At 39.4% G+C, this 27,465-nt stretch overlaps 1 protein-coding gene across 3 annotated transcripts; it reads left to right on the forward strand.

The window, feature by feature from the left end:
- The first annotated feature begins 2,265 nt into the window (after positions 1-2,265).
- On the forward strand, positions 2,266-27,347 carry ASB5 (ankyrin repeat and SOCS box containing 5). Of its 3 annotated transcripts, none has more exons than XM_063135486.1 (7): positions 2,266-2,576; positions 20,043-20,122; positions 22,495-22,602; positions 23,149-23,299; positions 23,394-23,528; positions 24,849-25,040; positions 26,273-27,347. In XM_063135486.1, exons 1-7 carry the CDS (start codon positions 2,381-2,383, stop codon positions 26,398-26,400), a joined length of 990 nt encoding a protein of 329 aa, XP_062991556.1. In that variant the 5' UTR covers positions 2,266-2,380; the 3' UTR covers positions 26,401-27,347. The 3 variants fall into 3 exon arrangements, with proteins under 3 accessions (XP_062991556.1, XP_062991557.1, XP_062991558.1); XM_063135487.1 differs by lacking the exon at positions 2,266-2,576 and adding an exon at positions 12,440-12,786; XM_063135488.1 differs by lacking the exon at positions 2,266-2,576 and adding an exon at positions 16,324-16,459.
- Positions 27,348-27,465: the final 118 nt, after the last annotated feature.

Here is a 27,465-nt window from a genome sequence, read left to right on the forward strand (position 1 = left end):
CCCTTCCGGCCTTCCTTGTGTGACAAAAAAAAACCAACCTCTTTAAGTCCAATGTTTTTTTAAACTCGGAATTGCTGCTCTCTCCTGCTGTGTGCAGGAGAAGCAGCGCCATTAGAACAGCCGACTCAATGGGCCTCCTGCTCATTCTGTACTTCCTCTTTTAAAAAGAGGGAGTGACTGAGGAGCACATCAGGTTTGTTTATGAAAGATGATACTGTCGCCAATCTCACAGCTTCCCTCTGGAAAAGGCGCATTTTCGCAAAGTTGCTTTAGTGCATTGTTTTCATTGCTTCCATGTGGTTCAGCTGCGGTGTGCCCCATCCCTCCTGCATTAAATCCTGGGCATGCCTTATTGTTGTGACCTAGTCAAGGAGTGTGACCGTGCCCCCCCCCCACTTCCCTCTTTTTCCCCATTAGCAGTAGGGTGCTTTTGAACACAGGCTTCCTTTCCCACTTAGCACTACATTACACCAGCACTGTTTCAACCATTTCCTATATCCCAGTAGTGCTGTTTGAGAATGGAAACTCACAGGAAGAGGTGTGGGATACCCAGCTGAATAAATAAACTGGTTTTTTTTCATACCCTGTTTTATCTTCTTTCAATATCTTGAACTGCTGGTTCTAGCCCCTCTTTACTTTCTTTAGTCCTTTCTTCCTTCATATCACCTCTCCAGTTTACTGCCTTTTTGTTCTCATACCTGCTGCCTGCTTCTCCTTTCCTTTATTCCTTATGTGAGGAATGTGATGGGAGTCCAGATGTTTTGGACTCCCATCAGCTCTAGCCAGCATGACCAGTGGTCAGTGATGATTGGTGTAGTTCAACATCTGGAGGACCACAGGTGCCCGCTCCTGCCTGAGAGAATATAGTCCTCCTTTATCTAGTCCTTCACTGTCAATCAGCTTTGCTGGCTTTTCTCATACTTATATACTCATACCTTTGTACTTATAGCCATTCCTCACCTTATTCCAATGTCTAGTACAATGGCAATAATTTCCTTCTGCCCAGAATCTCTCCAAGCAGTTTTCCCGATTCATTCACTCTGGCCTCATTGTGTACTGGTCACTAGTTTTCCTGAGTCTTCCGGAAATGCCCCAAACAGTCCAGGTGGGAAACTCCAAGAAAGGCAAGCTCAATAACCTGTGTTGGTTTTCCCTAGTGACCTTGCATATCTCAGCATGCTTCTTCCTTTGCCATATGTAGGTAGGCTGTGTTGGTCCCAGGGCTTTTGATATGGCAGCAGTGGAATGCTTGTCATCTAATACGTTGGAATGGAAATATGCAAACGGCTGTCAGAAGAAGGACAGATCAACAGGTATTGGCTGGTGGTATCACAAAAGCACTAATGCCCCCACCAACCCCTGAAGCTGTGAAGTGGCTTTCCCCTATGCAGTTCCTAGCAAAAGACATAAGAAGGGCTCTTTCCCGGGTGAAAGGTTGCAGTTTAGACAAACAAAGGATATTATTTCCCTTTCCCTAAAACCCTAGCATGGACCCAGATTGGTAATTTCCTTCTCTTGGAACTAATGGAAGGATTTTATTTTTTTAAAATCCACTGGAGAAGTAAAAGGGGAAAAAAATCCCCCATCCCCCATCCATACCTGCTCCCATGCCTGGAACAAACCAGACGAAACAAACCTTCTCCTTTAGGATTGCTCTATTGATCAATAAATAAAGTAACATAAAGCAGATGATATTCCCAAATTACTACAGATAGCCATTGTTATAAGGCCTGGGTGATGGGGTGTATAGCTGGACATTTTGCATAACTTGCCAACGGTAGCCCACTGACTGTCTATCTCTAAGGTGCCCATCTCAAACTTCCTTCTTTTAGAATATACATGTTAGAAAATTTAATAAATATAATTGCACTTTAAATTAGGGATCCAACAAAAGTTTGTGAATATACATGCAACATCTATTTGGGAAGGAGGAGGGCAGGGACCCAACAATCTTCTCTTTTCAGCTTCACAGCAGGTTGTTAGGAAAACTATGAATAAAACAAGAACCAGTTGTAAGTAATACCATCTGACAACTGTTCTTTTACTAGGTGCAAAACAGTAGTAATTACACACAATGGATATATGAGCTGTGGAATTAAACAAACCCTTTAGTATGAAGTGTTATTATCTAAAGTGTTTGAAACTGTTTGTAGGTATTATTGTCCAGCTGAATACCATCAAGCTAACAGTAGCTCAAGTGAACTCAGTGATATGTACAGTCTAAATAATCCTCATATTTTGAGCTGCCAGCATCATGACCAGCTGATATTTTCTTTCCTCAAGACCAGCTGTTCCCTAGCAGTGTCTGGCTGGAGCCATATGATCTTATCAGCATATTTCAGAGCTGCATCCCAACACTGGCTAAGCCTCTAGTGCAGCAATGACTGTTGTAGAGGAAAATCGCCCTTTTGCCCAACAGTTATCCAATGTCTACTTTACAATACTTTCACTTTTCTGCTTTAAGCTTTTTGTGAAAATCAGCCTGGCAATACTCAGCCATTTCTACATTGTAAAAGGGAATCGTAAAGAGGCAGCGCGAATAGCTGCTGAATTTTATGGAATTCCTCAAGGACAAGGTACGCTCCTGTTTACTTTATCACAATTGCCATTTCTTGCTGTTATTGATTTCCTAACTTTTAAAAATGTATTTTCATTAAGCAAATTTGTGATTTGCCCCATTCTCCATGCTAATAAAGTTTTATTGGATAGATTTCCCCACTTTACTTTAGATAGATAGAATTTTGCTTCTTCATGTACTGCCCTACTGATTACTTGCGAAGAAAATTCTTATTTAACTTGAGCAAAATTAGAATGTTGTGAATTAAAATAATGAAATCTAACTTTTTGAAAATTCTAAATATAATTTTTTTGAAAAAAAGTGAAGGTTTTTTTTATATGAAAATGTATTTCTACTATTGGTTGATATTCATAATATTTCCAGGGTGTATGCCACTCTACGTTCTTTTCTGGCACAGCTTTATGTATATACTCTTGTTTACCAAGATTACTTGTGCAATAATGATGTCTGACTAGCTTGTATTGCCAAATGGTAAGATGGAATGAAATCTGATTCTTTTGAAGGCAGTTGGGAGAACCACTTCTGATCTGGTTTTAAAATAGTAAACATTGACATTATGAAGAGGGAGGTGGATTTTATGTGTAGTGATTCAAAAACATCTCTCTGTGCTACATCTAAGCTGCTGTGAGCCAGAGATATACAGGCACTGGTTTTTCTTAAGGCATCACTATTCAAGCAGTTCGTGCCCAATTAATATCCAACTGAAGTCTATAAGGTTACTGTGGAGTAAGCAATGGGAGCCCCACTGCAGCCTGTGGGTGCTATTAATCAGTGCTGAGTAATTTATGCCTCAAGGGAGAATGCTGTGCCTTGTCGGGGAGATTCAGAACTTTTAAGTTCATTAATGATTTTAATCATTTTATTCAGGTTTGTGTAATCTTTTATTCAGTTTGTGTTATTTTAGCAAAGGATCCAGAATTTTAAGTCCTATATTATTTGAGTTTGTGTTAAAGTTATCTTTGTATTGATATCTTTTGTTAAATATTTGATGACTACATACAAATAAACAAACCTGATCTGATCTGTTATTTACACCAGGGGCAAAAGATGAGTGGAACATCTGGGAAGTATTTATGTCAAAAGAGGGCATCTATTTGATTCTAAATAAATGGGCGCAGTATTTAATATTACAGCACTTGATTTTTGGAGAGTGCGCAGTTGAATCAAGGTGAAGGATTTCAGTCCTGCCTATGACATTTCTAGTGCCCAGAATTATCCCTGCTCTGGAAGGATTCTTCTGTGGTGGTGGCAAGGCCAGAAATAACCATTCTGTACGCCTTGAAACCACAATTATCCACACAAGTCTGCAACACATCCCCCACTGACAAACTAGTCAAGACATTTTAATAACAAGTGGGAATAGTTGAGCACCCACTCAAATAGGCTGGCATTTTTGAGATAGTGATGCAAAGCACTATGCTCAGAAAGAAATGCAATTAATTTCAATATGCCTTATTTCCTTATGAGTACATGGAGGATAACAGATGTAAATAAGCGTCTTTGAGCCTCTCTTGTATTTGTGTAATTTGTAAACGTTGACAATGCAGGCTAAACCACAAAATGGAACGTGTATTTTCTAATGAAAGTAGGTTTGCAATATAAAGTAATGTTTACAAAAATTAATTTACATTTCATGTGCTAAAATGCTCTTTCAGTCTTTGGATGCCCAATGGGAAATCGAAAGAAAGATTGCAATATATTTATGTACTTAAAACATGTTTATACAGCATGAAAGAGCGTAACGATCAAAGCAGTGAGATGCTGGATTCCCCACACGAGATACCCATGCAAAAAAAAAAAAAAAAAAAAAGATAAAAAACCCACAAACACAAAACAAACAACCTAATATGTTTTAAAATTGAGTTGAATACACATGGGGTATTATTTAATTGGATGTTTCCATATCATGTTTCGTTTTCCAGCAAGACTGAGCATTTTCTCTTTCTCCAACAAGGGCTCATTTCCATATAATGTTTGCCTTCAGGGGAGTGCTTTTGGAATGACTCCTATTGAAAGCACTTGTGGAAAAGGTTGTGTGAGAAATTGGCTAGCCAAGTTGACTACTATGGAAAAAGGCTTTCCAGTAACAGCTCATAGGCATGACAGAGGACAAGTCACTGTGAATAACCACTCCTAATATAACATGTTTCATCCTATGCCTTCATGGGAATCATTCCAAAAGCATTTCCTTCATATGTTCCATTGGAAGAGATTCTAGACATCAATGATGTCAATAACTAGCAGTGGGATATTAGATGAGATGGCTGGCTGCTAAAGTGCTAAGAATATCTCCTTCTGATAGAACTTAATGGACATAAATTAGATACATTCCCAGCAGCATTATCAAATCAGGAAGGAATTCCCACACCCCGATTTGACTCACGAATTATTCTGAAGGTTTAAGTCTTCTCCTGTGATACAAAACACAACCTCAAAAGAAGGAATTCTTCTTTTAGGAAGATCCCAAATTATTGTTTTGCATGCAATAGATGTACAGCCAGTAGTTCTTCGTTGCAGGGATCCCGATGCTTTGCCCCAAGGAGTACTTCTGCTGCATGAAGTCACTTCCACCCCCCACTATGCAGGTCATAATATTTATCGCCCATGAAATGTTATTCTCCATCACCCACCCCCTTCTAGCACACTCATTGCAATTGGGAGGACAGTATGGAAGATGGTTAGATGAGTGTTATCGGCACATGGGATAATGCAGAAATGTTGAACGTTTTCCAGCCCAAGGACTGAATTCCATTAAGGAGAAGCTCTTGAGGACCACATTCCAGTGTTGGGCATGGCTGAAGGCAAAATCCCAGCACTTTTTCACTTAAAGCTATTGTTGAGAATAACTAAGCTTCAGGGGAGGCATTTCAAGCTTTTATAATGGGGGAGAAAAATCTGCAGGGAAGCTGGGAAACCAGCCAACGATTAGTGGTCAGGGAACAGGGTGTGAGACCAGGGCAAGGGAGCATAACCATGTAGGAAACCCTACAGGGCTGGATTGGGAACTCAGGTGGGCTGGATTTGGTCCCCATGACTGAGGTTCTGTACCCCTGAGATAGTGCATGTGACCTCACCAGTAATGAGAAGCATAATTCCCCTCCCCTCAATTTGGAGACCTCTTTAAAAAAAGTGAGTGCTCTCATGGTCTTAAGTGTGCTCATATGCTACAAGAAAAACTAGATACCAAGAATTAGACACCCTAACTCCTTCTGTATTGCAGTACCCTCCCATATCGCCAGTCTTGCATTACTTCTTTTTAAAAAGAAAAAAAGAAAAGAAATCCTACTCTGACATGGGGCAGTCTCTCATCTACTAATCTATTTAGCTTCAGCAGAGCTGCAGGTTTGTGCATTCCCAATGGATTCACTAAGTCCCCTTATTATGCAAATAGGAATAATTATGGGTAAGAGAAATTGGCCTGATTACTTGTTCTTCTTGATGTCCAAAGATCACCAGTCATTCTCAAGACCACAATAAAAATAAGAGCAGCATGCTGAAGGATCAAAAATTGCATGCGGAACTTCTTTCAGTTTAAGATTTCAAAGTTAAAACTGGAAAGCAGCTGGTCTCTGTGGTAGCACATATGAATTTAGAAAACACACACCCTGTAAATGCACTTCTGCCTTTGTTCATACTTCTCTTGGATGTGTGCATATAACTCTTGGATCCTTGCTACAGACAGCAAATGCCACAGTAATGGTTGAAGTTTCATTCTGAAGCCTTTCAAGCACCATGCTGCATGAACCTAACTTTTAGCAAGTAAAATATGCTAAAATATTTAGGGCTCATCTGCACCAAGCAGATATTCCACTATGGAAGTGGTATGAAAGCAGTATATAAAATGCAGGAGCCACACTACGGCTCTATTGAAGTGCACTGACAACTGTTGGGGGCCATTGACACATATCATATACCGCTTTCATAGTGGAATATTCTGCTTGGTGTAGATGAGCCCCATGTTGACATACTACAGATCTTTTATATGCTAGTTGTTTAAGTGAAACTTAAATGGGACAAAAGAAAGTGTGATGCTGCTGAATAAAGCAGTACTCTATCAATGGACCCTGTTCAGATGACATACTAAGTCATGGCAATAAGTATTTTGAGCTAAACATTATAGCTTAGCATGTCATGTGATCCATGACTTAGCATGTCATTTAAACTATTCTTAACCATGGTGGCTACATAATCATGGTTTGAACACGCTCACTAACCATTTGCTGTGAAAGGGTTAGTGGCCTAACCATGGCTTAGTGTGTTGTCTGAAACAACACTGAAAAGATGAATATGGCAGTGGTTAAATACGTTCTGTTTATTGCCCCCTTTAAATATTGGAAAGACTATACTTTGCTTCCACACAGTTTGGAACATGCTCACCTGAGCTGCTATAAAACATAATAATAAAATTATAAAATAAGCATAGAAATTATTCAACAGCAAACAAACCAATCAATTAAAACATTTAATTTTAAAAATGTTTATTGTACACATTTTAACAGTTTACAGGTATTGTATTAAGGCTACCAGACTTTTTAATTATATTAAGTAATGTTCATTTAACATGAATGAGCTATTTGAGTTCTGGGGTTGTTAGCAATGAATTTAGTCATAAATCTATTCAATTTGTAGCATTCAATACAAAGCAGGTATTTAATATATGATTATATTACTTGAAAGCTAACTGGAGAACTTTTTAAAATATGCATGGGCTGCTTCACATCAAAATCTCTTTGTACAGAGATGCTACTCCACATCCTTTTATACAGAGAGAAGATAAAGCTGCTATAATACAATTGATGGCTCCCCACAATCAGGACTGGCATCAAAAGTAGACATGGTTGGACACCTGTTGAAAGCCCACCCCCCACCAGGGCCCCACTGATATGAACCCCTTGGAGTTGTTGTTCCTCTTCACCATTGCAACTTACTTGTTCACCTGCCACTCGTTCTGGCCCAGACGATGGTGGCGGTGAGAAGGAGAAGCACCAGATGCCACTGCCCGCAATTATAACATTCTCTATATTAAACATCGGTACATTAACATATATGTGGGACATGTCTGACATGAGTTTTGTACCTAGGCGTTTTTCAAGTAGCTTAAATTAGACTTGTCATGAAGCAACTTTTAGAGTGGTGACTACGCCGTTGGGCCCAGAATCATCAATTCATTGTTTAACAGTGGAGTCCTATGCATGGCTACTCAGAAGAAAGACCGACGGAGTTCAATGGATTTTACTCAATGGACGTAGGTTTGAGTCAGTATGGATAGGATTATGCTGTACGTCACCTTTCTTGTTTGGTTGTCATTATCCAATTATTTGCTCCTTAAACTCTGGAAATTATGCAGGAGCTCTTATTTCTAGAGGTGTTATCTGAAGAGGCTGAATGCATTCATAGCTATGAATGATAAGTAATGTTTTCCTCCTCTGTTTAACAATTGTAACTGATAATGTTACTCAACAACAGTTGTTGGGAGAAGGAGAATAGTACAAGATGTTTTCTCAGCGGACATTCCAGATAGATCAGAGTTCTATTAATAAAAGCTAGTTAGACGCATTCTAGCTTTCTAGGTACAAGAGAGCTCTTGGTGCTCATGAAAAGAAATCAGTATAGACTAATTGTTCAACCCAATACATAAAGTACTAGCCTATAGATAAAGGACTTAAACTTTCTGCCTTACCTTCAATAGCTTAACATGTACTTCCCTTCTTTCTTGTTATGGAATAAAAACAGAAGAACACACTGCCTCTCTCACTTATCCCTGGCGACTCATATTTTTTAAACCGATAGCTGGGATGGCTCTGATTGTGAAACCTGATAGGGTCAAAGGACAGTGTTTGGCAGTTTGGGTGGAGCACAGAGAAAACACTATGTCCCCTGCCATCAAAAAACTCCATCCATGATATCAAGCCAACACAGATAATAAACAATCCAGATTCCATTTGTGCCACAAGCACAAAGCAAACATAGAAGCGTGTAACTCAAGCAGATGAGCCCAGCCCCAGCCTACACATTAAGTCACATGAATAATACACTTTTAAGGAGAATATTCATATTAATTTATTATTTCATTTATTAAACATTCTAGAAAAACTTTGCCCTTTTTACAGATGGAAAGCACTGAAGGTGAGAGGGACTGAAAGGCAATCAGTGAGGCTATGGAATACAACTCAAAATTATGCAAAGCAGCATTCTCTTGGACTCTCTCTCTCTCTCTCTCTCTCTCTCTCTCTCTCACACACACACACGATCTGGGAGCTCTGCAGAGGCTAGCTGTAAGGTGAAAATTCTATATACACTCACCTAGAAGTCCCATTTAACTCAATAGGACTTCTGACTATACGTGCATAGCTCAATAATTATAACACTTAAAACAGGGATGGTCAACTTGTGGCACTTCAGATGTTTTGGTTCAAAATTGCCATCAACCCTACCCAGCACAGCCAATGGAAGGGGCAATGGAAGCTGTAGGGCAAAACATCTGGAGAACCACAAGTTGCCCAGCCATTTGCTAGATCAATCAACCAAGATGGAGACAAGGCAGGTGGCAAAGGTGTCTGGAAGGGTCAAGCAAGAGTGGAAGAGTCAGCCCAGTTTCTGCAGCCAAACACTGCCCAGCCAAACAGAAAGCAAATGAGCCATAGAACAATAAACCAGTTACTCACCAGCACTCCCAATGGGGAAGGAGAGCCATCCAGATTACGATGTGTGCCATGGCTGTGAATCTGAATTTCTCCTTGCTGCTGCCAGCACCACATTGACATAGTCTTTTAGGTCTTCCCACCACCTTGAATAAGTGTGTGTGTGTGTTTAAACATTATACATACACACACCTGAACTTGAAATGGCTGGAAAACCAGGCAATGGTGGGATTAAAAGGTTTGGCTTAATCTACACCAAGCAGGATATACAGTCGTGTGAAAAAAAAAGTACACCCTCTTGGAATTGTATGATTTTACATATCAGGACATAATAACAATCATCTGTTCCTTAGCAGGTCTAAAAATTAGGTAAATATAACCTCAGATGAACAACAACACATGACATATTACACCATGTCATGATTTATTTAACAGAAATAAAGCCAAAATGGAGAAGCCATGTGTGAAAAAGTAAGTACACCCTTACTGCTTCCATAATAATTAAGATGCTAAGTAGCAGACAGGTGCTGCTAATCAAATGTCCGTGATTAATTGATCATCGGCAAGTATGACCACCTCTATAAAACCCAAAGTTTTTTCAGTTTGCTGGTCTGGAGCATCCAGGTGTGTGTTAACACAATGCTAAGGAGGAAAGACATCAGCAATGATCTTAGAGAACCAATTGCTGCTGCCCATCAATCTGGGAAGGGTTATAAGGCCATTTCCAAACAATTTAAAGTCCATCATTCTACAGTGAGAGAGATTATTCAAAAGTGGAAAACATTCAAGACTGTTGCCAATCTTCCCAGGAGAGGACGTCCCAGCAAAATCACCCCAAGGTCAGACCGTGCAATGCTCAGAGAAATTGCAAAAAAAAACCAAGAGTTACATCTCAGACTCTACAGGCCTCAGTGAGCATGTTAAATGTTAAAGTTCATGACAGTACAATTAGAAAAAGACTGAACAAGTATGGTTTGTTTGGAAGGGTTGCTAGGAGAAAGCCTCTTCTCTCTAAAAAGAAAGTGGCAGCACGGCTTAGGTTTGCAAAGTTGCATCTGAACAAACCACAAGACTTCTGGAACAACGTCCTTTGGACAGACAAGACCAAAGTGGAGATGTTTGGCCATAATGCACAGCGCCACGTTTGGCGAAAACCAAACACAGCATATCAGCACAAACACCTCATACCAACTGTCAAGCACGGTGGTGGAGGGATGATGATTTGGGCTTGTTTTGCAGCCACAGGATCTGGGAACCTTGCAGTCATTGAGTCGACCATGAACTCCTCTGTATACCAAAGTATTCTAGAGTCAAATGTGAGGCCATCTGTCCGACAGCTAAAGCTTGGACGAAATTGGGTCATGCAACAGGACAATGATCCCAAGCACACCAGCAAATCTACAACAGAATGGCTGAAAACGAAAAGAATCAAGGTGTTGCAATGGCCCAGTCAAAGTCCAGACCTCAACCCAATTGAAATGCTGTGGCGGGACCTTAAGAGAGCTGTGCATAAACAAATGACCTCAAACCCAATGAACTGAAGCAACATTGTAAAGAAGAGTGTAAAAAAATTGTAAAAAAATTCCTCCTCAACGATGTGAGAGACTGATAAAGTCATACAGAAAACGATTACTTCAAGTTATTGCTGCTAAAGGTGGGTCTACAAGCTATTGAATCATAAGGTGTACTTACTTTTTCACACATGGTTTCTCCATTTTGGCTTTATTTCTGTTAAATAAATCATGACAGGTGTAATATGTCATGTGTTGTTGTTCATCTGAAGTTGTATTTACCTAATTTTTAGACCTACTAAGGAACAGATGATTGTTATTATGTCCTGATATGTAAAATCATACAATTCCAAGAGAGTGTACTTTCTTTTTCACACGACTGTAACACTAGCGCTATTGAAGGCCCATTAATACATACCATATACCGCTTTCATTGTGCAATATCCTGCTTGGTGTAGATTAGGCCTTTGTCTCCCTCATCAAGCAGTAGTGAGGGTGGAGGAAGGGGAAGAACTTGGAAAACCAGCCATGCTGATAGTTTTCCAGACAGTTGGCAACCATCATGGTTTAAAGGCAGGAGCAGTGGCAAATTCAAGAGAAAGGAGAATGGGTGCATCCTGCTAGGTTTACACACATACACAAGCATAATGTGTATGTATCCTGTCTCCTCCTGCAAAATTGCAAGTGTAATTGGGATGTTTGCAGAGCAATTCCTAGCTGAAAGACTCTGCTTTGAATGGAAGCAAGGAGGCCACCCTTTCTTGCATCTCATGCTCCATTCACATGCTCTAGGAAGCCACCTGGAACCAGTCTGTCTGTCATATCTCCTAGCAGTGGGACAGAGAAAAGAGGGCTTGGAGAGAGGAGTAAGCAAAGGCCCAAGATGTAAAAGTTAGGGATATGTGATTTGGCTAACAGATATAAAGGTCCAGCACCCCAGTTGAAAACATGTCCTGTTAACTTCTGCGTACTGTCTTCAATTCATTTTCCTAAATGTTTAAGGCTTCCTCTTAAAGGCATATATATAAAAGCTTAAGTTAGTTAAACAAAACCACAGCATAAGTGGCTTTTTAAACTAGGCATATCCCTGCTGTAATAAGATCATTGCCCTAGTTAATCTGTGCTGTAACTTTATCCTAAGATTAATCTCTTCTGTTTGCTTGTTCATGCAGAATTGCTTCCAGCATTACAAGTGAGTTATTCAGTGTCATGCCTAAAGAATATTTACTCTGGTTTACTAACATGTACTGTTTATACGCCCCTTTGAGTCAGTGTCTGAGAAATTAGTTTGTTGAATCTTTAGAAAAATAAGAAATACTTCTGCTTGGTCCTCACAGCTATATTTTAGCACATGTTACTATTTTCCAATTCAAATTTCTATATAATATTAATGTTTCAGTTTTGCATTCTCATCTAATAATACTTTAACTACTCTGTCCATTGCAAAGGTATGACCAAGGATTTATGTAGCATTCAATTCGCAAATTGCCACAAAACTGTTTTCATGTTTGCATTCACAAAATTCCCCTCCCTGTTTTTTTATGGATAGGCAGCTAATATAATAAGGCAATTATTTCTTTCTCGTGTAACTTTAAGCAAAAATCAAAGAGCCTTTTCCCTTTTTGAATCATGTAAATAGATCCAGGCTGCAGCTAAGCTGATTCTTTCTTGTTTTATAAATAGAACATGCCAATGCAATCCTTTAGTTCCCTCACTCGTAGCTGCCTGTCCTGCTAGTAAATGCTGCTGAATGGTTTTCAGTGTGGTAGCTATCTTACAGGAAGCTATTCTGCAGCAAGTACAACCAGACCCTTTGTGAGGAAACGTCAAGGAGAAAAGAAAGTAGTTAGCAGTTTGTGGACGCTCTGCAAGGAAGAGCATCAGCATTGATGGCATACAGGCCCTGGCAAGGGGTGGAAACGCACTAAAATTATGTCCACTAATACTGCTGTTGAGAGGAGCTGCACTAAACAGAATCGCTTAAAAAGAGGTCTAGAATGCACAGGGGAGTGTCCTGCGAAACGAAAAGCTAGCTGGGGTATTCTCACCAGCCAAGGTTAGTAATAATATCTACCAATGGGAAAGCAGTAGAATTTCCTATTGCCACTAGCTTTTGTAACATTCATTTAAAATGGTAACTGTTTTCCTAAATTAAAGATTATAATCTAAATATTCACTGTGGCAATGTGTGTGTGGTTTGGTGTATAATGTGATAACATTAATTATAGGAGATGCTATGTATTTGAGTTATGCTTTTGTAAATGTTGAAGCTACGTTATATATATATATGCAAGAGCAAAAGCCAGTGTTGTTAAACCTTGAGAACTGTTTACAGATTGGAGAAGAGGTAGAGTAACCTTATATGTAAATATACATGTTGTGGTAAACAAGGCAGGAGACCATGGAAGAACTACAGACGATATGTAAACATTGCAGTAATTCATGAATATATAGAATCAGTCTGTGTATCTATTTTCAAAAGCACTGTGAGGCATACAAATATGTTGGCTTACAATAATGAAGGAGCTGTGAAACTTTTCTAAATTAACAATCCTGAATTCCTGGCATTTATATGTTACCAAAAATCCATAAATCTGGTTTTCGTCCACCTGACCACCCAATTACCATATCTGGATCAGGTTGTACACTTAAATCATTGTCCAAATATGTAATTAATTTATTAGAATCTTTGTTTCAACTATGTAAACCATAGCTTATCAATTCAGCTTCCTTAATTAAACTTTCATAATGCTGGGTTGGTGTGATGTCTGAATTGAGCCAATGAAAATTTTCACCCTGTGTGGCTAAAGAAAAATATATGAGTAGACAACATGGAAAAACACTTCAGGAACCATTCTAGCTGGGGATATCTATGGAAAATCATGTGGTCAATATATAAGAAAGCTAATTCTTGTAGTAAGGATAAATTGATGCAGGATCAGATTTAAATGGTCATGCTCAAGGATGCATTGTAGTCTGGCATTTAATCATCTGAAAATTATATTAAGAAGTTTGTTTAAAAACATGTAGTGCACAGTGGCTGCTTTTAGGGATGTTCTTTGATCCTTCAATTATTATCGAGAGGATCAGGAACAAGCTGTAAGCACATGCACTCCCTCCCCATCTCCGCACTAAATTAGGATTGAAAAACAGTATGGTTGTAATTTATAATCCTAGTTTGAAAGGATCACTCAAGCCGCAGTTTGCCAATTCAGACATCATGGCAAACTGTTGTTTTGACAATCTAAGAAGTGTTTTGTTAAGCTGGCTGTGCGAGAGGTGTGCGCGTGTGTGTGTGTGAGGGGTGAAGGGACTGTGTATGCACAGCTCATTCCTGTCCAAACCACAGACTGGAGAATCAGAAAATATGACATCTGAATGCGATCAGAATCCTTGGGTGTTCTCTCTCTCTTTAAATGTAGAATTAGAAATTTAAAGGACAAGCTAGTACATTCAGATTTTTCAAAAGAGAACAATGCTCAAAAGTAAGTGTATTGAAATGTTAGATCAATGTTCTTTTCACCCAAGGACGAAATCCAAACAGTCCTTAAGCACGACTCCACCATTCCAGCGACAGAGGGTTCAAAAGCACTTTATTGATTAGTAATCAAGGCCTGGTCTCTTCAAAGGGAGCAATCAGACAAAAGACATAGGGAATACAGTACAGTATTTGAGCTTGCAAGGGGCAGGGCCCTGTTGCAGCATTAACCAATCAGAACATAACACTGGGGCATAGCTAATTATGCTAAACAATTCTCTCTGTTCTATAAACAATACCTTTGGCCTTACTGTAAGTTACAGAAGTTAACTTTGACACAGGAATACTGGAGCCGGAGCTCTTGTTTATATTAGGTAAGACAGATGCAAGGATGCACACAAGGAGATATTTTCGCATACATGACATTATGACATTTTGCCTGCAATATGATGGCTACTTTACAGTTTCCTGTTAAAAATGGAGAGACTTCTCTAACAGAAATACTTCAGATGTAACAATTTCTCTTGATATAGACAGTCATTGCTGTTCACACAACCCACACTAACCCACACTCAGTGGTTGAGTGTGGGTTGTTGAATCGTGGGTTGTTTGTTGAACTGTCGCTTAAGCGTATTGTCAGAACCCAGCATGGCTTGTTAACCAAGCAGAGTGTCTTGTTAACCATCCCGAACAACCCAACAGCAAACCATGGGTTCTCAACGTGGCTTGTTTGAGAAAAAATAAGCCACATTGTATGGTTAACAAGCCACCTGTAGAAAATGAGTTCAGCCAACACACTAACCCACAGTTCAACAGACAACCCACAGTTCAACATTCAACCACTGAGTTTGGGTTAGCCCCTAAGACTTTTAATAATCCCAGTGGCAAGTCATATGTGCTGAGACAATTCACAAATTACAAACACAGCCACGTAAAGGTAGCCAACTATATGTAGATCATGAACGGCTAAACTACATGGGATAGCTGTGATTGGATCACCTAACATATTTATGCATTATTATTTGATAAAAGGGATGATTGGATCAGAGCAGTAGTGCTGGGGGAAGAGTGCTGGGGGAACTCTGTTCTAAACAACCTGAGCCTCAAGCTGCTGTTTGCCCTACTGGATGAAAAATAAAATAAAGGTACTTGTATCATTCACTATTTTTTCTTCCAGTGAGAGAAATAGAAGCTGGTGGGCAGGGGTGGTGGCGATTTAGATCGGGGTACTTCCAGACAGCTCCTAGGCTAGCACTCTAAGAACATTGTAGAGCTATTCCATCTTTCTCTCCTCAGCTAATTTTGTTTGGTAAGGAAAAAAGGGGGGAGGTGTAGACTGGGAAATCTGTGCAGGAGGCTTAAACTCTATACAGTTGCTCCAATCCAATCCAATTTGGAGCCCCCAGCCAGTGTTTTAAACTAAGAATAGAAAGATTGGGATGTGTGAGCACAGATCTCTGTTTGTGGAGTTTGGCCCTACAACTCATGATTAAGGTTGCAGTTCCAAAAGGCTAAATGGATTGGCCTGTTGTTATAGAATGAAAAGAAAATGTAAGGATTAAGATAGCATATGAGGAGAAGGCTATTCACACAAAAGTAATTCTTGTCACAATTATCCATGCTAATAATATGCATAAATTTTGGAAAATTAATGGTGTTGTTTATCTGATTACATGTGATAACCTTTATAGACTTAGTATATTTTAGAGAGGCATCCTATGCTTTCATGACATGATACTGCAATGATAATTTTATTCAACATTTAACTTGTACAATAACTTGCAATTTTTATGATATTTGCTCTCACAACAACCCTGTGAGGCAGGTTTCTCTTCTTCCTATTCTATAGATAAGGAACTGAAGTTGAGGGGACAATCTTTCCCAAAACCTCATGACAAACTCACAGAAGATGTTTGATTTGAACCCAGACCCAAGTCCAAATCTCTGATCACTCGATCACATTGTTCATTTTGAAGTTGTACAATAATTATAGTGTAAATGATGCATTATTGCATATAGTGTTTCTACCAAGCAATAAAATTGAGCTCAATTCTTAAAGTCAAGGCTTTGGATATCTGTTTACTGCAGAGGCTTTACAGGTGAAAGTTCATTTAATCAGAGCTCCTTCTAAAAATGGCTGAGGTATATTAACTGGCATCAGCTAAAAGGGACACTTTTGTTTTCTTCTTTAAAATGAGCAGGATTTATAATTATGATTGGCTGGAAATGCCATGGGGAGATGGAGATTTAGGTACTGTATACATTTTTTTTAATCTTTCCTTGTTTGTGCCTGTTTATTGTAATGTTTTAACCTTATCTCTGCAGTGTTTACAGAACTGTAGGCTCCGTTCCTGGTAAATTTAGACGCCAGATGGCTTCAAATGCAGAGTCTAAATATAGTCAGCAGCATTTTGCATTTCAGTCAGAGAGAAAAGAATGATAAGGAGGTGGTAGGTTAATATTTTAAAAAGGGAATATTTTTCCAATTTGCCTTTTAAAAATGTTGCTTTTTTTCTTTTAATTCCCTGATTCCATCTCCATTACAATAGATGGGAAAGCTCCCATGGATTTTGTGTGAGCATAAGGCCTTTGAAAGACCACAAGAATGTTCAAAAAAATTAATATTCATAGAGTACACCAGAATAAACATGATTATCTTCAATTCTGCCAACAGTAGTAACAATCAGATAACTTAGTAGTCAGTACCAGTAATGAGAATTTGCTGAGTTCCACTCTTATATGTTCCAATTATCCCTTATTTACTGGTTCTTGGCCTTGAGAAATTGCAATGCCTGTCCCCCCCTCCCTTTGGGGATGCCTCTTACAATGTTGTTAGGGTGCACAAGAGCTCTTTAGATTTCAGTTCCTTTCCCATAGTCTCTCGAAGTTAATCTCTCGATAGAAAGCTGGGGGTGGGATGCTTCTTGATTAGCCCACATATGCGTAGACATAAAATAAAAAATGACAATGGTACTCACAAACAACCAGTGTATTCCCAAACAACCTATATAGATAATACAAAACTGCAGATGTTCTTCAACAACAATTAGATCCACTGTAAGATTAAACATCCTCTTAAAAATAACTTGAGAATTGTTAATGGAAACCATGAGCTCCATCACACCTACTTTTTTTTCCTGGTGTGCACCCGTGATTTTGACCTCCATTTCTTTAGCGTGGCAAGTGCTGGTCCCTTTCACAATCGTAGCTATACCACGGGACTTTCTTTTCACTTGTTTGCATCCCACCCCCTTCACCTTCCCCCTCCACTTCATTGGTTTTTGTCGGGTGATGGATGTGGGAGACTCTCCCCTCTCCCTCCTTCTGGCTTGGTTGTCTAGCATTTTACCAATTCAACATTTAATCGGCCGGGTGCCATTTCTGTAGGCAAGGAGGGTGGGGTTGGAGCAGCAAAAGCCCATTCGACCAGCTCAGTCCATTTGGCATGGTGTGCTGGAAGAGGAGAACCGCCCCACCCTCCTCTTTCGTCAGCAAGCACATTCAAAGCACACACCCCTAACAAAAGACAAATGCAAGGACAGCAATACACAGGGGTGGGAGGGCGCCTTGATCCCGAATGGAAGAAATAAACCAGACTTTCCCCTCTGTAAAATAAGATGGGGAAGAGGTGAGATGAGTGCAGGACAGTGACGACGTCATGTGAGTACTGCGTTGCAAAACCACAAACCAGGCATGACGTGAGTGCGATAAAATGCTGGTGTGATGGAGCTCCATATGGTCCATTTGCAAACACATACTTCTTTGGAAGCCCAGTGTAGGACAGACTATTGCAGAGTAAATAAATATAACATACCACAGATGGATAAGATCTTTTAGCTATGAAAAATGCAGGCATTCAGCAAGTGCTCTTTGGTACAAGAATAGAGATGTTAACAAGTAGACAAGTGCGCTCCTCTTGACTTGTATGAAATGTTAAGAGTGTGTATGCACTGAGATGGACACTAAGGAAGGAAGGCTTGGTGCAAAACAGGGCTTGGATTGTGTCCTGCCATCACGAGAGAAGCAAATGTCATTTTTCTAAGGAGCACATGTAAAAGAGGCATACAATTCAATAGTAAAGAGAGCACAAATTAAGATGAGTGTGAACTTGTAGGGGGGCAAGAAGACCCTGCCCACTGCTATACTGATTCTGGCTTCAACACAATCTCTAATATCAGTATCAGTTCAAAATGCCTGAGGGATATTAATAAGGTACTTTATATGCTTGCTACACTTTCCCAGTCCATCAGCTCCTATAGCTCATATTGGCAGCAAAACAAATAGGCACAAGTGAGTGTTGAATTCTCTGCAGCAAGGGTGCATCAAGATGGTTGTAAACAGCAGCCATTAATCTTGGGGTTTGCTTCTCACACAATAATTTGTTACAGAAAGAACATTTGCTTCTTGTTTCGTGATTTTCTGGTGTAAATATTGCCTAAGATTTTTATAAAGTATGATTCAGTTTTCTAGCATATGCAAAAGGTGTTGGGTTTTTTTGGGGGGGGGGATAGGAGGAAACATTAAGTGTACTTGGAAGAATATATAATTAATTTACTCCTGCAGAATTCTAGTTAACCCAATGGATGCTCACCGGAATTCTCATGTTAACTTTGGGGATCTTTTGGTTATCATCATAGCAATACCCTTTATAAAGGCAGACCCTATGTTTCAGTGTGCTCCAAAATTGCTCAGTTTGTGCTATACCTTAAGCCAGACTTCTCCAACCTGGTGCCCTCCATATGTGTTGGACTGTAAGCATCTCTACTTGGGTGATTTATTACATGCTCATGAGTGGCCACTCATGGAAATGTTAAGGTCCTTTAGGTGACATTGTGAACCTCCAGGATGTCTCTCACACTGTTCCCTGATAATCTTACTTTTTAAAAGAGTGGAGATAATCCAATATTTAAATTATTGTGTAAAGTCAGCGTGGCACTATAATTCTGCCACTAGATGGTGCTGTTTCATTTCACAGAATAGCATTGTCCAGAGGGGATGTTTCCAATTCAAAATCACATGATCACTGTTAGTTGCTGTCTAAAAGACCCAAGAAAAAGAAAGCCTGATAAGGGTTTGCTTAATGTTGACTAATAATGATGGGAGTTGCAGTCCCATCTGGATGACACTAAGTTGAGGAAGAATGCCTGAAGAAGCAAACTTGTATTTCTACAAGAAAGAGCTCCAGTCTCCATCTGGCCACTGCACTAGATTATAGATATCCCAAGCCTCCTAATACCTAGCTGCCTTGCAGTTCTTTTCTAATATGGTTCATAAGCATGTCCCACTGAGTTTAATAGACTTGCTCCCAATTTAGGTTTACAGCCTTAGGGCATAATCCTATCAACTGTGTCCTCGATGATCTGAAGCCCTGAAATTCGCCTCCCTGCCCTGCATTATTTGCTAGATGGGCTTTTTTGCCCATCTTGCAATGGCACTTCAGATGGGTCAGAAACAGGCTGGAGAGGCCTCAGGATAACTTGTATCCTGGCTCTCAGGTCTCCTCCCTTTCTCTCCCCAAGATCATTGTTATGACCTCAGAAGGCAGCCAGTGTGGTTCTCTTCGCGCTGGCTGCAAGGGGACGGGAGAGCAGGGGAGTTAGGATTGAACTGCAAATCCCCAGTATCCTATAGTCCCTCCCTTCAAGTATGCTCCCTCCAAACTTTGTCATCCTTTTCTACATTTATAAATTAATGGGCATAAAGTAAGAGATGAAATTTATACCTAAATAAGCATGATGTGATATTTAAATGTACTGTTTATCATGAAGTATTATTTTATATTAATTAAAAATACATTTATGCAATTTAAACTGTATGGTGGTATTCTTCCACAGGTTCTTGGGCAGATCGCTCACCACTCCATGAAGCAGCAAGTCAGGGACGCCTGCTTTCTCTAAAAACCTTAATTGCCCAGGTAAAAATGCTAATGTTGCATTTAAAACAGTTTCTTTATCTTCATTCTTCATTAGCATCCAGTGTTTTAATATGAAAACGATATTGTGGCATGTGTTTTGTTTGTTAACCACTTCTCTAGACCTCCCTAGCGTACTTGGTTTAGCAGTTTAATAAAATGTGAAGCCTTTGGGGGATGTTCATTAGGAAGTGTACAATAGTTTAAAACCACTGACGATAATGTTAGCAAAATGTTTGGCCATGCAGGATTTGTGAGGATTACCACACAGTTTGTGTAACCTGGTTTAATGGCAACAACCCCTAAACATATTGCAAAATTAGGAAAAGTTGTTTTGGCCTACAACTCCCATCATCCTTCACCGTGGGCTATGCTGGCTTTGGCTGACGGGCGTTTTAGGCAAAAACATTTGGAGGTCCACAAGTTGCACACCCCTGGTCTAAGTTATCAGATACGAAAATATCTCCACTTTGCTTTTCTGTGAGGCATTTCAGTTTCCTAAAAAATGTCTTCCTTGTTGGTGTATTATTATTATTATTATTATTATTATTATTATTATTATTATTATTATTATTATTATTTATATAGCACCATCAATGTAAACTGTAATGCCAGAGATCGGTGTAAAATGGAACTATACCTACTGTGGGATCTGGGACAGAGGGTTGCAGTGTAGCCCCACAGCTAACTTCAAATAGGATTCTTAGAGTCCTGTTCAGGTTTGAGGGGAGGAGAAGATATTTTTACTTTTCTTTTTCATCTCTCTGAAGACTTCCTCTGCTGCGTATGTAGTGCTTGAGGCCTTCGTTTCGTGGTTGGTTACATTTTATAGCTGGGAGAGGGGAGGTTCTGGAGATTGGGAAAGTAAAACAGTGTTCTTCTTTCTGTCTATAGTGCTGGGGGAGATGGGTTTTTAAAAACCTCACAGTGTGCTTAAGCCTTAAAACTTTAACCATAATAGTGTCAAGAGGCAAATCAGGCTTATTCCTGTTGAGTCCTGGAATGGACTCTGGTTTTTATCTTTTCCTTTATTTCTACAATGTCCTGCAAAACTTGGAAGAAGTGAGGAGTCAGCAGAACATAATCACTTAAAGGCCAACTCTGCAGGTGGACACTTATTGAATTATTGGACTATTGCATAGAGTCATTTTCTAAGATTGTCAATTAGTGGTTGCATTATTTTGTACAGGACTGCCTATAAAAGAAACTGTATTTGTATCCATTTTTATTCCCTCATCTTACCCCAGCTTGATGTATGCTGTATTACTATGACTATGTGTGAGTATAACTTGTATTGCCATAACTAAATTATATCTGTCAGTAAAAGATTTACTTTTATAACTACAAGGAATCCTTGCCTTATATTATTGGTCTTTGCTGCGTCCTGACTAAGAGCCGCTTGCAACTCTGCTATTCACTGGTACAGTCTGTAACTTCCAGCACGTTAAAAGTACAGTGATTACCCAACAATTCCATCTGCCTCACGCCAGTACCTCCAGTTTCCGACCCCCTCCGCCCACCACCCATGACACCTCCACATTCTATATATCCTGGGATTCACTGGTAACCTTGTCACACTGGTTTTGATTTTATTTTTATTTTAATTATTTAAAAACAAAAATATTTCTGAGTACCTAGGAAATTCCCCAAGTACGTAGAAAGCATTACTTTGTTTTTGCTTAGCCCAGTTTCCTTTCTAAATTGATTGGCATCTGAGTTCATTTGTTAGTGTGTATGAGATGATGATGATATATAGATCAGGATTAGATACATGCCCCTCTCCAGCACTTAACCAGATCAACATTTTTACATTCAATGTAAAAAACCTAAAACAAACAGACAAAAGAACTGCAGGTAACAAATCATCTCATCACTTTAACCTTATGCCAGGGTGGTTCTCCTACAGCTGGAATCAGTGAGGGAAAGCAAGGACATACTACCCAACTTTGCCCCTTCTGTCACATCCTTGTCACCTGGTCCCACTGGCCTGCACACATTAGCAGGTGAGTGTCTGCTGTACACATGTAACTTTCCCATGCAATTAAAAACCCTGATCTTGCAGGGTTCTAATTTATGTGAGAAGCCAACACAAGCTCAAATGGAGTCAGAAATTCAAGTATATTCCAAATATGAGCTAGATTGTTTTGTTGTGCTAGCACTTACTGATGATGGGCTACTTTATTAAGTTTACCCGTTCCTTTTAATAACTGTTGGCCTAAGATCCCTGGTTTTGAATGACAATTAAATGCATTAATTTGCATTAACAACTTCTGCTAGGAGACTTCCTATCTGTTTGGTAAGGTAGACCTTTTACTAGGAGACTGAAAAGCTTTGCAGAACTAGGTCCAATTGTCCATTTTTATTCTTGTTTTCAGGGATACAATGTAGATGCTCTAACCATTGATCAAGTGACTCCACTGCATGAAGCCTGCCTAGGCGATCACGTAGGGTGTGCTAGAATCCTTCTTGAAGCAGGAGCAAATGTAAGTATTGTTTTCTCCTGTAAAACATGCACTGATACCAATTTGAATTGTGGTTGGAGGACACTAAGCAGTAAGTCCACATTTTAAAGCACTGATGTAATGTGCTACCAGTGGCCTATCCTTTTAGAAGAGTAGCTGCTGTTTTCTGTACTAAGTGACATTTCCCAGCTATAAGTAGGGCAATCCATGCTTCAGCAATACAAAAAAACCTAGCCATATAATTTCCAGTTTCAGTGCATTTATTCCCTGCCTTTTTTGAATACCATATCAAGGTAGTATCCAAGTCTTCATCTTACTTTTTTAGATTTTTTTTCTCCCTGCTTCCCAATATACTTCATGGCCTGCATATGGCTTTCTTCACAGGATAGCTTTGGTTGCTCCCTGCTGCAAGCTATAGTGGTAGAGTTTCCCTTGCTGTGCTGCATTTTCCAGTTACATAGAAGATTTAAAAACAGAAACAGAGAAGACAACAAATATCCCCAAGGCAGAAACATGATATGTACCCAAGTATTTTGTTCCTACTCATAGACATATCCAATATTTTAGGTGAATGCTACAACCATTGATGGAATGACACCCTTATTCAATGCATGCTCAAGAGGAAGTGCGCCTTGTGTAGAGCTTCTGTTGGAGTATGGTGCCAAAGCTCAGTGGGAGACATGTCTCCCTTCTCCAACCCATGAAGCAGCCAGCACAGGTAAGGAATGAGAATGACTGCAGGGATCAAGAAATGCATCAGGCGTTGTAAATGTAATTTCTTGTTTGAGAGATTGAGGTTTTGTTTTGGCCAGGTCACAGTGATTGTCTAGAGCTGCTGATCTCATGGGGCATAGATGTTGACCAAGACATTCCTCACCTGGGAACACCTCTATATGTAGCTTGCATTTCACAGCAGAAACAATGTGTTCGCAAGCTTCTGCATTCAGGTACATATTTTAAAATGCTTAATATTTATTTTATTTTGCTTGCTTTTAATACTAATCTAGTCTTTCATCGCAGTACAAATGCTGTTTTAGGTTTACTATAAACAAACAAATAAGCCAATCAATACATTTGATCTGACCACATTGTTTGCTCTGCCCACATTCTTAAGCACTCAGGATCACTACCCTAAGTGCAGTCCCCCCCTGTAATCACCCCCTTTACATACTTTCTTTTAACACATCACTTCAAAGTAGTAGCAGTTAACCTGGAGCCAATTAATTAAAAAGCCACAGTAAAAGTTTGTTTTTAAACGACGATCCGAAACATACAACATTCATAACTAACCTGGATTACGTGAACTATATTGTATATTTCAAATGATGATGTTTCAGCTTTGTTCTCATTTAAAGATGGAACCCAGTTAGCAATCCTCAGAAGTTTATCATTCATAAAGTGAGCAGGACAACAGTGCCATGCCATCCACATCATACAGGAGAAAGTAAGCCAGCGGTCTCCCCTTTCCCATCTTGTTTGCTAGACCCTTCATTATTCTTATAGCTCACCTTCAAGCCTTTGCCAACCTGTCTTCATCTTTCTTCCAACTCTGGCATAACCAACTTCAAGAAATACATCACTCCAGATGAGGTCTTAGCACTGCTTAGATTCATGCTATTGTTTTCCTGAAATATCCTGGAAACACAAATATAATGGCATTTTAATTTCATGCCCTCTTCTTTTTCGAATACTTGCTATTCCTGCTAGTTTTGTATAATCTGCAAATTTGATGCGAAGGGGTGCTTGGGAATGGTAATGAACAGGATGGGAGCCAATAAAGAAACTCAATCCTGATAGGGCAAAGATGCTGTTGGTAGGTGGCTCCTCTGACACTGGGTAATGGTGTTTGGCCCATTCTGGATGGGATTTTACTCCCGCTGAAGGATGAGCCCTGGCTGTACTTCTATTAAAATGTTTGTTTAGTTGTAGTATTAGTATAGATTAAGAATCTAAAGGTGCTTCCAGACAAGGCTTTTATCCTGCAATTGCCCTGCCTCAAACACAGAATTTTACAGGGGCACTAAATGATGTCATCTTCTATTTGTAACCCGCCCATGTTTTCCCACCATTTCTTCTGTCTCTTTTCTTACCAGAAAGATTCCATTAAGAAGGACAAGATGGAACAGGTGCACAATACCTTTTGATTGGTAGCCCTAGCAGCCGTCCACCTGGAAGCACCCTACTTTTGTTGAGAATAGGATTTAGACACTATGATTTTGCTGTGACAGTATATATAATATATTCTTTTTTCTATTACAACTCTGTAGGTGCAAATGTACAAAAGGGAAAGTTTTTGGAAACCCCATTACATGGAGCTGCAAGGCATTCTAGTGCAGAAATAATAAATACGCTTCTCGAGTTTGGGGCAGACATAAATGCCAAAAATACAGAGTTTGAACGACCTGTAGATGTAGCTTCTCCACGCAGTGCGGTGGAAAAAGTATTGCTTCTACAAGAAGGTAAAGTGTGTGTGTGTGTGTGTATTAGAGTGATGTATTTCTCATGCCTTGAGATAAAGGGTTCCTCCCACAAAGAGCAGAAATTTCCTCTTCATTTTCATGGGAGGGGAGAAGAACTAGTTAGCTTAACTGGTGAAAGGTGATTGCAACGTTACACCTATACTAGGCCCGCCGCATAAACCTTTCTCAGGCCAAGCATCACCACTTGAAAACCTGAGGGAGGGTTAAATAAATCCTTTCCCCTAGCTATGAAGGAAACAGGTTAAATATAGGATCTGTTTTTAAATGTACTGTGGGTATATTCTGGTGTGGGTGTATGATAACTGCGAGGCAGGTAAATAATGCCAAGCTGACACGTGGTAATTGGTAGCTAACAAAATAATAAGTTTATTGTAATGTTAAAAGCTTCAAATTAAAATATGCTTCCAATCCTGCCTAATCCAAACTCTCCACTCACCTCTCCTCTCTCTCTCCCTACACCAATCCTAAATCCCTAGCAATTAATCTCTCACTCCACAAACAATTCCAATCTCCACTCCCAACCCAACACCCTCACAACAACAACTCCCTCAAGAGATCTTGAGGGTAAAATGATCACAGCCACCTAAAAAAACCTCACCACCCCTGAAGCTTTCTGGAAACTTGCCTGGGATTTGAGGTTAGAAGAATTGTTCATCTTTTACAATTTTTATGCTTCTCTGTTTAACCTTGCAAATGAAAGTTAGTGCTTTTCTTTAGTCAATCTGTCTTGGAAGACAATAAAAGATGTTTTGGGGCAGAGGAACAATTTAAGAATTGCCTCACTTTTTCTCCCACGACACAAGCTGATTAATGCCTAATACATGAACCTGTTCATGTATTTTACTCTGTGATATATATATATATATATATATATATATATATATATATATAATGTTACTATATAATGTTATATTCCTCTGTCCTGTTATAATGTCTTACATGCTCACACATTATATTAAGTCCTTTTACCCCACTGTCTTGGCTGTAATCAGTTTTTGTGCAATTGTGTACTGTTTAGCATTTGTTCTTGCTTGGACACATTAACAGCCATATGTGTGTATTCAGTTGAAATGTTTAGATTTTAAAGTTATGTTAGTACATTACCCATTTGGGCATACCATAAAAAGTTGTAATCCTGTAACAAACACATTGCAAAATCTTGAAGGTGCAAAGTTACCATTTGATTTCATTTTTTTTTTATCCACTTGCAGCTACTCCGTATTCTCTTTGCCAACTATGCCGGCTACGTATCCGAAATTATATAGGAAGACCCAGATTGCATCTTGTACCACAACTCCAGTTGCCCACCATGTTAAAAGACTTCTTACAATACAGATAAAGTAGTAACTAGCTTTTCAAAGCTTGAAGAACAAGCTATCTTAATGTGTGTTTCTCATGAACAGTCATTGAAATGGGGGAGGAGGAGCTAAAGTAATTTTAACATGCTAAAACATATATCTGAAAACTCATCACAATCCAAAAATATCTGGGATTCCTTGAGCAACCCAATGACAAGGTGCTAATACAATTAAATAAAATAGAATTTGCTCGTATTCTGGAAATGTGCTATATACTTTAATGTAGCTTTTATTAACTACTGCACCTTTCCATGGGATCCTATTTTGCACAGCAAATGTGCAGTTGTAGTTAAATCCTTGCAGGGATTTCAGTGTCTTTTCTCCAGCTATTTTGCCAGTTATAGCAGAAGGGCAGTTTCCCATCACTGCAACACCTACTGTTGCTAAGGGTTGGGTTGGGGTGGGGGCATGCAGGGGGAAAGACTGGAATTTCCCACTTACTAGTGCTTCCAGTTCTTCCCCAGTATATCACCTCTAGGAACAAGCGCAGCTGGGGAAAAATCAGCTCTCTTGCATTTTCCATCCAAGAATCTCCATTTAAATTCTGTTGCTATCACTGGCTCTGCTCCCCTATTTGTTCACTGGAGAAAGATGATGCAGCTGAAGAAATGAAGGAGCTGCAGTTACAAGGAGCAACAGCTTTTGAATGGAAGCAAGGCCTGTTCATGGCTGGGATGGTATAATGCTAGATGTCTAGCCCAAGTCGCTCACAGACTGTTGTGCAAGTGACAGGACACCAGGAGTGTGGATGGGGACATTTTGAAAGTTTGCTCTTGCACATTCTGCACAAAACCTTTTGTTCATAAACACAGTTTAATTGTTTGCCTTTCTTATATTCTGGTTCAAAATGTCTGTTATGTATGTATTTAGAAAGATGGGATGTTATGTGCACTCTATAAATATATAAACCTTTTGAAAGTCAAAATAAGTGTCATTTTTCTTCCTGCATCAGTCTGGTGTAACAGTAACAATCCAATGCTATGTATATTTACACAGAAGTAAAACTCTCAATCGAGAAATGCAGTCGCCCTGTTCATAAGTCACTA

Source organism: Elgaria multicarinata, chromosome 10, assembly GCF_023053635.1.
Source record: "Elgaria multicarinata webbii isolate HBS135686 ecotype San Diego chromosome 10, rElgMul1.1.pri, whole genome shotgun sequence".
Taxonomy (NCBI): domain Eukaryota; kingdom Metazoa; phylum Chordata; class Lepidosauria; order Squamata; family Anguidae; genus Elgaria; species Elgaria multicarinata.

Bases quoted from the DNA above. Each gene is read 5' to 3' on its own strand.
- ASB5 (XM_063135486.1), top strand. From the start codon at position 2,381: ATGACTGTTGTAGAGGAAAATCGCCCTTTTGCCCAACAGTTATCCAAT. The intron at 23,300-23,393 runs GTAAGGAATGAG...TGTTTTGGCCAG, and splicing joins CCATGAAGCAGCCAGCACAG to GTCACAGTGATTGTCTAGAG. The intron at 25,041-26,272 runs GTAAAGTGTGTG...ATCCACTTGCAG, and splicing joins AGTATTGCTTCTACAAGAAG to CTACTCCGTATTCTCTTTGC.